The sequence below is a fragment of the Mirounga angustirostris genome, unplaced genomic scaffold (assembly GCF_029215605.1).
Source record: "Mirounga angustirostris isolate CCGP_5_RB_7025 unplaced genomic scaffold, mMirAng1.0.hap1 SCAF_11, whole genome shotgun sequence".
NCBI lineage: Eukaryota > Metazoa > Chordata > Mammalia > Carnivora > Phocidae > Mirounga > Mirounga angustirostris.
The window spans coordinates 100805991-100818291 of NW_026991719.1; the positions used below are offsets into that span (position 1 = coordinate 100805991).

Below are 12301 nucleotides of genomic sequence, written 5' to 3' on the forward strand. Positions count from 1 at the left end.
ACCTAGTACCTACAGGATGAATTCAAAATAATTTAGTGTGACATTCAAATCCAAATGAAGCTTGGCCTCAGTGTTACATGTAACTAATTCTCTCCTGGAAAATTATGCTCTAACCAAACTAGTGTGCCTGCTGTCTTCTGAACACACCATGCCCAGCAGGTGTGAGCAGAGGCTGGGATATTTCATGGTATAAAAGGTGGGGGTCTAATTTTGTTTGTATTTTTATTTAATTTTAAATATTTATGTGTTGAGAATTATGCTTTGCCAGGTAGTCTGTAAACATTTAGGGGCTCATGCTTCAGTTCTACTTTTAAATCCCCAGTAATCTTTTAAGATAGTGATATGTTCATACTAGGTGTGAAGTATTTGGCAGCTCTTGGATAAATCACAAATCCTGATGTTATAGTGGCACTAATATACATAATTTTTCCTTCCTCCACTCAGTGATGCAATAGCTGAAATTCGAGCTATTTGCATTGAGGAAATTGGCATTTGGATGAAAATGTATAGTGATGCCTTTCTAAATGACAGTTATTTAAAATATGTTGGCTGGACTATGCATGATAAGGTAAGATATACCCTTACAGAATGTTTATCTGTCTACACATAGGCATAGCTATCTAGAGCTCTCATTCATAATGAGTTATCTGTGTATATGTATACCTGGGACCACATTCCTATAGACCTTTCTCCTTTATTGTTTTCTGTCTGGTCCAAGAAAACATGGTCTCTATCGCATAAAGTCCCCTAGATTTTTTTAATCTTGGTAACTGATTTAGACTTCAATCTTGAATTACTTTTTGTAGTGAAACAAACATTAGAATCATGTAGGTGGTAGTGGTTAGGCATTTCTTAGAGCTGTAAGAAGAGTTTTTATTCTTACTATGTGAGTGCTATATACTTTTTGAAATTTTTCTAACTTTTCTTCTCTCTTCATAAACCTGTATCTTAGCCAGATTATAAATTACAACTTGGTCTCTGGCATACTTTTATTTTATTTTATTATTCTGCCTTTCTCTTAGGCTGCCTCTTCACTAGCCTTGAAATTCTTTGCATGTATCCTTTACAAATACTACTTTCTGTAAAGGAAAACTTACTGTGAAATATGCTACTGTTGTCTTTCACAATAGTATTGCTCTGAACAAATTTTCAAAAAATTTTCATTTGACATACAGAAATAGTAACCCCAAAGGTATTTAGTATTAAATGTATGTATTGATTTCCTATTTTTTCATTATCAAAGATGAGAGTTTTTGGAAATGAGAGTTTTGAAGAATTGTATGGAACATATTTAAAAATCTAAAGTAAAAGATACTTGTGTATGTCTTGGATATTCAGGTTGAAAATATGCAGAGTTTTAATACATTTTCTCCTCTTGCTTCATCTAGCAAGGTGAGGTAAGACTCAAATGTCTCACTGCTCTACAAGGGCTTTATTATAACAAAGAGCTTAATTCCAAACTGGAGCTTTTTACCAGTCGGTTCAAGGTTAGTATTACTTTAAGTATTTAAAAATTACCTGTTGTTTGAAAATATTTTTCTCTTACTTTAAAAATACCTTAATTTTTTTTGTCCTTAGGATAGAATTGTGTCTATGACCCTTGACAAAGAATATGATGTTGCAGTACAAGCAATAAAATTACTTACTCTTGTTTTACAGTAAGTATGTACTTATTGCATATTACTAATGTCCAGATATTTAAATAATACATTAGACAAGATGGTTTAAATTTATCTGGTTTTAAATTTTAATAACTTAAGACATGGAATTTTTACAGCTGGAAGTTCAATTTTCTCATGTAAGATTGAGTAAACTGAAAGAAGGAACCATTAGACTAGAAAATTTTAACTGAGCTAGGAATTCCTGTGTTCTGATTCTAATGATCAGTTTCCTTTCCATTTCACTGTCTTAGGTGCCCTTGAAAAAAAGTTAAACACTTGAGTGTATTAAATGTGCTTATTATATTTGTTACACTTTTAGAAATTAGTATTTACTGAAATTTCTCTGGAAACAATCTGAATTTAAAACATTCTGTTATGTTAAAATGTAATAATGATGCAATTGTTTCCTTTTTAAAAAATTTACCATTTTAATTAAAAAAATTTTTTTAAATTTCTAATTGAAGTGTAGTTGGCAAATAATATTAAGTTCATTTCAGGTGTACAACACAGTGATTCAATAATTATATACTTTATGAAATGCTCACCACAATATGTGTGTGTATTATGGTATTACTGACTGTATTCCCTATGATGTACTTTTCATCCTTGTGACTTATTTTATATAACTGGAATTTTGTACCTCTTAATTCCTTCACCCATTTTGCCATTCCCCTACTCCACTCCCCTTTGGTAACAGTGCATGAGGCTTCCTTTTTTTCCATTCTTGCCAACACTGTTCTTTCTTGTCTTTTTTTTTTTTTTTAAGATATTATTTATTTATTTGAGAGAGAGAATGAGAGACAGAGAGCATGGGAGGGAGGAGGGTCAGAGGGAGAAGCAGACTCCCTGCCGAGCAGGGAGCCCGATGCGGGACTCGATCCCGGGACTCCAGGATCATGACCTGAGCCGAAGGCAGTCGCTTAACCAACTGAGCCACCCAGGCACCCTCTTGTCTTTTTGATATTAGCCATTCTGACTGGTGTGAAGTGATACCTCATTGTGGTTTTGATTTGCATTTCCTTAATGATTAGTGATGTTTACCATCTTTTCATTTGTCCGTTGGTCATCTGTATGTCTCTGGAAAAATGTCTATTCAGGTCCTCTGCCCAGTTTTTAAATCAGATTTTTCTTCATTTTTGATGTTGAGTTGTATGAGTTCTTTATAAATGAAAACAGTATGGAGGTTCCTCAAAAAACAAAAAAACCCTAAAAGTAGAAGTACCATAAGATCCAGTAATTCCACTTCTGGGTATTTACCCAAAGACAATGGAAACACTAATTTGAACAGATACATGCACCCCTATGTTTATTGGAACATTATTTACTATAGCCAAGACATAGAAACAACATAAGTGCCCCATCAACAGATGAATGGATAAAGAAGATGTGATATATATATACAATGGAATATTAGTCATAAAAATTTTTAGCATTTTAAACATATTTTAAATGTACAGTTTAGTAGCATTTAGTATGTTCATCTTGTTGTGAAGCCATCACCATTATGAATATCCAGAACTATTTTTAATCATTCCATACTAAAACTTTGTACCCATTAAACACTGATTCCCCATTCCTTCCTTCCTGCCTAGCCCCTGGTGACCACTGTTGTACTTTTTATCTCTATGAATTTAACTATTTTAGGTAATTCACATAAGTGGAATCTTACAGTATCTGTCCTTTTGTATCCGGCTTATTTCAGTTACCATGGTACCTTCAGAGTTCATTCATGTTGTAGCATGTAGATTTCATTTACTTTTGAGGCTCAGTAATACTCCGTTGTATGTTTATACCACATTTTATTTACCCATTCATCTGTCAGTGGACATTTAGATTACCATGATCCAAATAATAATTGCCAAAGGGTATTTTTTTTGACCTAGCATGCTACTTCTGACACTCCTATGGAAAATTCATCATGTAATAGTAGCCTGTGAAATTGTGATAAAAACTAATGTGTGATGACTGCCCAGTATCATTTTAAGTCATATTGTAAAACTGTAGTAATTTTTAAATTTTGGTGCTGGTGTGTGAATAGACTGATTAGTAGCAGAGAATAAAGAATACAGACAAACGCAAACAAATCCAGGAACCTAGTATAGGGTGAGGGTGGCATTTCCTTTAAGAAAATAAATGGTTTTGGGACACTTGGGTGGCTCAGTCGGTTGAACATCTGCCTTCGGCTTGGGTCATGATCTCAGGGTCCTGGGATCGAGCCCCACATCAAGCAGAGCAGGGAGCCTGCTTCTCCCTCTGCCTGCCGCTTCCCCTGCTTGAACGTGTGCTCTCTCTCTTGCTGTCAAATAAATACATAAAATCTTTTTTAAAAAAAAAAAGATAAATGGTTTTGTGACAGCTAGGTTCTATTTGGGGAAAAATTAAATCAGATTCCCATCTCATTCCTTATACAAAAATAATTTCCAGATGGATGACATGTTTAAATGCAAGTAAATGAAACCATTAAAGTACTAGATGAAAACTTGGGGAAGATTAGACGTTTTTATTTTTTTTTGTTTTATATGTAAAATGAGCAAGAGCTCTCTGAACATGACAAAACCTAGACATAAAAAAATCATTGAATTAACTACATAAAAATGAAAAAATGTCTATATGACATAAAATACCATAAACTTAGAAAACCAATGACAGATTGGTCAAAATATTTTTATCATTGGAGTCAATTTTAATAAATTAAAGGATGGATGGGGCGCCTGGGTGGCTCAGTTGGTTAAGTGACTGCCTTCGGCTTAGGTCATGATCCCGGAGTCCCGGGATCGAGTACCACGTCAGGCTCCCTGCTCAGCAGGGAGTCTGCTGCTCCCTCTGACCCTCCTCCCTCTCATGCTCTCTGTCTCTCATTCTCTCTCTCACAAATAAATAAAATCTTAAAAAAAAAAAAATTAAAAAAAATAAATTAAAGGATGGAAACCTAATAATGGTCAAAAGTTAGAGAACCAGATCATGGACAGAAAGAAAATTAAAAAATATATGAAAAGATGTTTAGCCACACTCAGAGACAGGTAAATTAAAATGAGATCATTTTTTAACCTGTTGCTTGACAAAGATACAAAAGTGTTTGGTAATACACTGTGTTGTTGAAGCTGTGCAAAAACAGGTCTTTAAAACACTGTGATGGGGGACTATAAATTGGTATAACCCCTTTGGAGAAAAGCTTGGCAGTATCTATATTCAAAATTTTAATGCTCACATTCTCTAACATAGCATTGTTTGTAATAGAATTATTGAAATAGCCTAAATGATTATCAGTAGAGGAAGAATTAAATATGTAAGATAATAGCTATTTTGAGCAGTCTTAACTATTGCATTTTCTTTTTTAGTTGGACTTAAAAAATTATAAATATATATACATGTTATGAAAGTATTGAAAGAATTATGAAATAAGAAAGTAATAGTACTCTATATGTATTTCTGTAGCTGCTTCTTCCTCAATACCCTGTGGACATCTTTCCTTATTTCTCATATTTTTATGAAGGATAATAAACTCATTTATGTTGATTCAACCATTATAAATACCTAATAACTGAAAGTTGTCAGGAACATTCCTTCTCAAACAATGAAAATGAGTGAACTGCACATTTAACTATACTTTAACTAATTTGATTCAATATATGTCTTTTCATTATAAAATGACACAAGTGGTTTTTCCAGTAACAGTTCAGTATTATACATAGAGTATCTTAAGTCAGAAGGCTTTCAAAACTTGAATTTTAACATTTTGGTTTTGTTTCTTTCAAAAAGAAGTAATATTTCCTTAGGCATCAGACTTCTGGAAACTTTGAGCACAGCAGAAAACCAAAAAGGATCTGAGCTCCTCAACTGATCATCTAATGTACTTTAGACTTTTTTTTGCTGGTGGTGGTCCTATGGTTCTCAATTTACATAGAATGCTAAAAACCTAGATTGTTTATTTCACAGCAGACGGAAAGCATATTAGGGGGTAAAGAGTTGCCAGACACCGGGACCCTGAAAGCAGAGTCTGTAAGGGAAGAACTCGACAAGGTTTACCCTGGGGTACTGTGATTGATGGGCCTAATAATGACTTTTATTTACCAGGAAGATTTTATTAGGTTTATTTTGTTTTTTAAAAATAAGATCAGGAAAATGAACACTACATTTTAGTAAGATTTTTCCAGTGGTAGATGGTAATTAAAGGTCTTTGGCATTTAAATGTTGATTATTTCAAAAAACCATTTGCATTTCCTCATATGGTGTTTAGTACATGGTGAAGTATTCATCATTGTGAGATAATTGGGCTGTTAGTATATTTTAATGTGATATCTCGTTAATATTACTGTGAAATATATACAGAGTGTTTTCTGTGATTATTAACTCTAAGCTCTTAGAATGCCACCACTTAATTTTTTTACGTTAGTTTATATTATTTTGTCTTCCTTTCTCTTTAGCATCCTTGTCACATTGTTACTTCTCTTCAACATATATTTCTGTATTCTGGTATATTCACTCTGATTTGACCTCCCATTTATCTTAGATGTTGACAAAATATTCAGCTCTTTTGTCAGGGCGTGCTTTTACTGACAGATGATAATCAAATAAGGTCAATTTTTCTTTTTCTTTTTTTAACACAAGTAGTGAAAAGTGTATTATTTTTAATGTACAAGCATGGATCATTGTACTCAGTATCCTTAAAATTAAGTCATTGAAACTGCTACTGCTCTTTTTTTTTTTTTTTTTTAAAGGAGTAGTGAAGAAGTTCTTACTGCAGAAGATTGTGAAAATGTCTACCATCTGGTTTATTCAGCTCACCGGCCAGTAGCAGTAGCAGCTGGGGAATTTCTCTACAAAAAGTAAACCTATATTTTTGTATTTTCTAAAGTATACTTTTATGATAGTAATTTTATTGTGCTGTAAGCAATACTAAAAATATATATAATTCATTTAAAAAATTATTCATACAGGTCAAGTAGAAACTTTCACATTTTACTCTTTCCTTTAAAGGTTTCAATTCTCCAATTTACTTGGTTTGTAGAAGTTAAATCTTCAAAGAGAAATGTCTTTTATTGAATAAAATACATAAACATATATAAAGTATATAAAAATATACCTAACTACATCATCACGTTAAGACCTTTTCCTAATTTTTCATTGTTTTCTCCAATGTCAGCTTCTAACTATTGCCCTATTATAATATTTAGTCTTAAGCCTGTTACTGCTTGCTTTAGAAAATATTAAAAGGTTTTGCTTCATGTGTTTGATATAGTTTGACATAAGAATCCCTAAAATCCTATAGTCCTTTTTATGTTGGTGTAACACCTCAGATTAAGTAGTATGGATAGCAGTGTGAATATCTGACCACAGAAAACATTGAGCAAGTGTTATGTAATGGCATTTATTTTTTAAGATTTTACTTATTTATTTGAGAGAGAGTGAGAGAGAGCACAAGAGCAGGGTGGGGGGGTGCAGAGGGAGAAGCAGACTCCCTGCCGAGCAGGGAGCCCAATGTGGGACTTGATCGCCCTGAGCCGAAGGCAGACGCTTAACCGCATAACCACTAACTCAGTTGGTTAAGCGTCTGCCTTCGGCTCAGGTCATGATCCCGGGATACTGGGATCAAGCCCACTGTCGAGTTCCCTGCTCAGTGGGGAAGTCTGCTTCTCCCCTTTCCTCTGCTGCTCTCCCTGCTTGGGTGCTCTCTCTCTCATTCTCTCTCTCAAATTAATAAAGGAAATCTTTAAAAAAAAAAAGAAAAAAGAAAAGATGGTTTCTCTTAAAAAAAAAATAAAGAGAACAGTTTGAACCACATGGACTAAACTATATCTTTGTAAGATTTTATTAAAATGCCTGTTTGGGATGGGGGAGTGTTTATTAGAGTACATGATGTAAAATGTTCATACTCCAGTTTCTATTTATTGCTACCCAGTGATATTTCTTTGTTATTTATAAGGAAATACCACCATGATATCCATAGAAAGAGGCCACTGAAGTCACTTTGAGACAATTGTGCAAGAAGGATAGAAGGAAAATATATGTTCAGTTTTAAAGAGATGAATATCATAGATTAATGTGCATAAATGGTATGGGCTAGCGTAATACTTTTACAAAAGGAAATGGTTGCATAAAATGCAGTAATGTTTTTAAAAAGAAATAATCCAGGGGCGCCTGGGTGGCTCACTCAGTTGGGCGTCTGCTTTTGGCTCGGACTATGGTCTGAGGGTCCTGGGATTGAGCCCCACAGCAGGCTTCCTGCTCAGCGGGGAGCCTGCTTCTCCCCCTCCCTCTGCATGTTGCTCCCCCTGCTTGTGCTCTTTTGCTTGCTCGCTTGCTTGCTCCCTCTCAAATAAATAAAACTTATAAAAAAGAAGTAATCCATAACTCCATAAAATTAACTTGAGAAGTTAATTTAAGAGGACTTAGAAGTACCATTAAGTATGAAATGAAAAAGGTTTATAGCTATTATTTACTTGGGTATCATGTTGGAGAATACCTACCCAGGTCCCATTTACTCTCTTTTATTAGATGCTTAAATATGAATTTAATTTTTTAAATTAGGAAATAGAGTTTTTTTTGTTTTAAAAGTAAATACTTTGTCTTGATCATAGGCTCTTCAGTCGTAGAGATCCAGAGGACGACGGTATGATGAAAAGAAGGGGACGACAAGGTCCAAATGCCAACCTTGTTAAGACATTGGTTTTTTTCTTTCTGGAAAGTGAGGTTAGTTGATGTTGTTCATTTTATACTTATGTTCAGAACAATTTGGAGTAGGGGTTGAAATAACGTACATCTTAAAATCTTCCATATATCATAGTATATCTTGGATATAATAGGGTTGTACCCGTTACACAAAATTAAAAAAAATTCTTTTAGTAAGATGTTCAAATAATAGGATTTATGTATAGTACTAAGAGTATGAATTTTGGAGTCAGAAAGACCTGATTACCAATTGGGCCCCTCTACTTAGTATTTGTGTAACTGGTTTAGTCACTTAATCTTTCTAAGCCTCATTTTCCTTGTAAATATGTGGGTAATAATTTCTTAGGTATCACTGAGCTAATCCATGTAAAACTCTTTATTTTTCATGTGAAACTCTTAACACAGACCTTGCACTTTGTTCTCAATATTTGGTACCTGCTTTATTAATTTTGTTGTAGATAGGGATTTACATTTAACATCAGCTCTTTTAGGTTTCCCTCAGGTTGAAAATTTGCCTGTTAACCAGAATTTGAGAGGATCCAACGTACATTTTTGGTGTTCATATTATGTATTATTCAATCAGTTTTAGGGTCTTTTAAATACATTTTTAAATTTTTTCTGTATATAGAAATACAGTTGGTTTTTGCATATTGACCACTCATCTGTAACTTTGCTAAATTCACTTATTTTAGTAAGGTTTTAATAGATTCCTTGGGATTCTTTATAATAATGCAGTCAAGTCATTTGCAAATAACGTTCAGTTTACTTCTTCCTTTCTTACATTTATGCCATTTTCCCCTGGCCTTATTAAACTGATTAGGACATCCAGTAGAATGTTGAATAGAAGTGGTGAGTGGACATCTTTGGATTGTTCCTGATCTTAGGGGAAAGGCATCCAGTATTTCTATATTGTTATTAGTGATAGGTCACATGGTAGTTGTTTATATTGAGAATGTTTCCTTCTATCCCTTTTGTTGAGTTTTATCATGAACGGATGTTGAATTCTGCCCAATGCTTTTTCTGAGGTGATTATTTTATTGAGATGATTATTTTATCCTTCATTATATTAATATTTGAATTATGTTGACTGGTTTTTTGAATGTTGAGCCAACCTTGAATTCCTAGGATAAAACCTACTTAGTCATGATCTATTATCCTTTCTATATATTGCTGGTTTCGCTTTGCTGGTTTTTTGAGGATATTCCCTCTATGTTCATGTTAGATGTTGGCCTCCATATTTTTTTATTTGTAATGTCTTCGACAGGTTTTGGTATTATTGTAATGATAGTCCCCTAAAACAAGTTGGGAAGCTGTAGGGCCTTTTAGGCTTCACAAAATGAAGATAAATAATATGCTTATATATTGAATTGATAAACTTTTTTTTATGTTTTAAGTAACCATTATCCCTCCTGTTAAATTAAATTCATAGTATATTTTGTAACTGAGTGTGGTTAACTCATGTAATATTGAGTCTAAATAGGCACTAAATATACATGCATATAATCTTTTCAGAATTAATTTTCTGGTTAACTGTTGTAATGATTATTGTGAGACATGTTTAATGATACTACCCAACTGGGTTTACTTATACTCAGCCAGCTAAGGCAGTTTCTTTGTCCTGTTTTCCATTTGACCTCAAAAAACAGATTGCTGTTTGGGTTTGTACATGGTGCCAACAAAGTTTCCATTCTTTTGAGTTAAGGCTAGTATGCTATTTGTCTAAGAACACATTGCTCTTTTTTACTTTTAGTTACATGAACATGCAGCTTACCTTGTGGATAGCATGTGGGACTGTGCTACAGAGCTACTGAAAGACTGGGAATGTATGAATAGCTTGTTGCTGGAGGAGCCTCTTAGTGGAGAAGAAGGTAAATGGCTGTTTAGTTAATGGTATTTTGTTGTCTAGTCAGTTTTAAAACTAGATTTTACTTACGCCATTTGTTCATCTTTAATATTAAAAAGTAATTGAGAGTGCTTGCTTATTAACATCTTTAATATTAAAAAGTAATTGAGGGGTGCCTGGGTGGCTTAGTCGGTTGGGCATGTGATTCTTTCTCAGGGTCCTGAGATTGGGCCTCGTGCTGGGTACGGAGTCTGCTTGAGATTCTCTCCTCCTCCCTCTCTCTCTACTCCTCCCCCGCTGGAGTGTTTTCTCGCTCTCAAATAAATCTTAAAAAAAAAAAGTACTTGAAAATCTTTGAATAATTTTGTTTTCATATACACGAATATTACGAAGAAAGATGTAGTTGCTGTCAATATTGAATTTTTAAAAAATTTTTCTGGTATCCGTGTTCATATTTTCTTTGGTTAAATTGTGGACCAGTGGTACACAGATTTGTACTGTTCAGTAAACAAGTTCTCATCCTATCTGTGATACAGTAATGGGATTTTCTTTAGTATATTAGGTCAGATTCTGTCACAGGCAGGATTGTTATGTAATACTTAAAAGTAACATATAGGGAAAAGAAATAGGTTAATTCTGTCTGATTTTTTTTTCAGCACTAACAGATAGACAAGAGAGTGCTCTGATTGAAATAATGCTTTGTACCATTAGACAAGCAGCTGAATGTCATCCCCCTGTGGGAAGAGGGACAGGAAAAAGGGTATGTTGGTATAGTTTCACTATTCTAAGGTGTGTTTCTTCTTTTGATTATGATTTTAAAAATTCTTGCATGTAACTATAGAGCCAAATTTTTGAATCTTACACTTTATTTTTCAGATGATCTTTGCTAATACATATGTGTTAGAAGTAAATTTTAAAGTATTAGCAATGGGAAATTTGAGTTCTTTCCATGAGATACTTTGTTAGTTACTACAGGAGATAAAATGATTGACTGCTCTCAAGACTGATTCTAGCTCACCGTTTTAGAATGGTGCATTTTTGCATTTTGGTTTATTTATAGATTTGCTTTCTTTTCCTTTTAATAAAAATCAGGAATTAAAACATAATTATTCATCAAAATGGAGAAATTCCTATTTCCCTGGATTATATTTTAATGCATCACTGCAAAGTTCACATATATTTGTATTGTAGACCAACAACTCCACAGCCTTTGAAAATTTTTTGATTAAGAGGCACAAAAATACATGGTTTGTTACATAGTATACATCTATATATATGTATTTGTGTATAACAAACAAAAGTTCTTCGAACAATACTTATGGTATGTGACGCATTCTATTTTATTTTGTTTTCTTTTTTTTCCTTTTTCTAATTGATGATAGAATTCATGCTGTCATGAGTGAATTCATGTTGAATTCATAACCCATGCATCATGGCCCACAGCTTAGAATAGGCTGAAATGCTACTCAGTCCCATTGTTATATAAGCTCCTAAACTACATTTCCTTCCTAACTGCTGCTTTATTTGTCTAATGGTAGCGTTGGTTAATTTAATTGGGTATTGGTTTTGCCTCTAGAACTATTCCAAGTTTTTTTTTTGCTGTTATTTTAGGTGGTTTTTTAAAAAATATTGTGCTCGTTATAGTTATTCTTTGTTACTTTTGGGTTTCATATTTTATAGTAGAAATTTTGGTATCTGTCATTTAAAATGTAGTTTCATTACTTATTTTGTATGTCTTAACTTAAACTTGAGCATCTAACAGTGTTATTAGGTTTAATAAGTACTTAAAAGCATCGTTGTGCTACTTTAGGTGCTGACAGCGAAGGAGAAGAAGACCCAGTTGGATGACAGGACAAAAATCACTGAACTTTTTGCTGTGGCCCTTCCTCAGTTATTAGCTAAGGTAAGTTTGTGTAATAGACGAGTACTTGTAAGAAATTACAGGTTTTCTTTGGAAATGTCAAACTGATTTGTATTATAATGTTTACTTAACATTATTGTGATGTTTTGACATGATTTTTTTTTATTTCAAAGTACTCTATAGATGCAGAAAAGGTGACTAACTTGTTGCAGTTGCCTCAATATTTTGATTTGGAAATATATACCACTGGACGATTAGAAAAGGTAC

At 33.5% G+C, this 12301-nt stretch overlaps 1 protein-coding gene across 7 annotated transcripts in view; it reads left to right on the forward strand.

The window, feature by feature from the left end:
• The window catches only part of STAG2 (STAG2 cohesin complex component), a 133247-nt gene that overhangs the window by 83023 nt on the left and 37923 nt on the right, over positions 1-12301 (forward strand). For all 7 annotated transcript variants that reach the window (XM_054509116.2, XM_045882152.3, XM_054509117.2 and 4 more), the window contains exons 10-18: positions 445-568; positions 1389-1487; positions 1579-1658; positions 6380-6487; positions 8240-8351; positions 10081-10198; positions 10830-10933; positions 11984-12076; positions 12208-12297. In XM_054509116.2, the coding sequence (XP_054365091.1) occupies positions 445-568; positions 1389-1487; positions 1579-1658; positions 6380-6487; positions 8240-8351; positions 10081-10198; positions 10830-10933; positions 11984-12076; positions 12208-12297 (928 nt within the window). The remainder of the gene's footprint in view (positions 1-444; positions 569-1388; positions 1488-1578; positions 1659-6379; positions 6488-8239; positions 8352-10080; positions 10199-10829; positions 10934-11983; positions 12077-12207; positions 12298-12301) is intronic.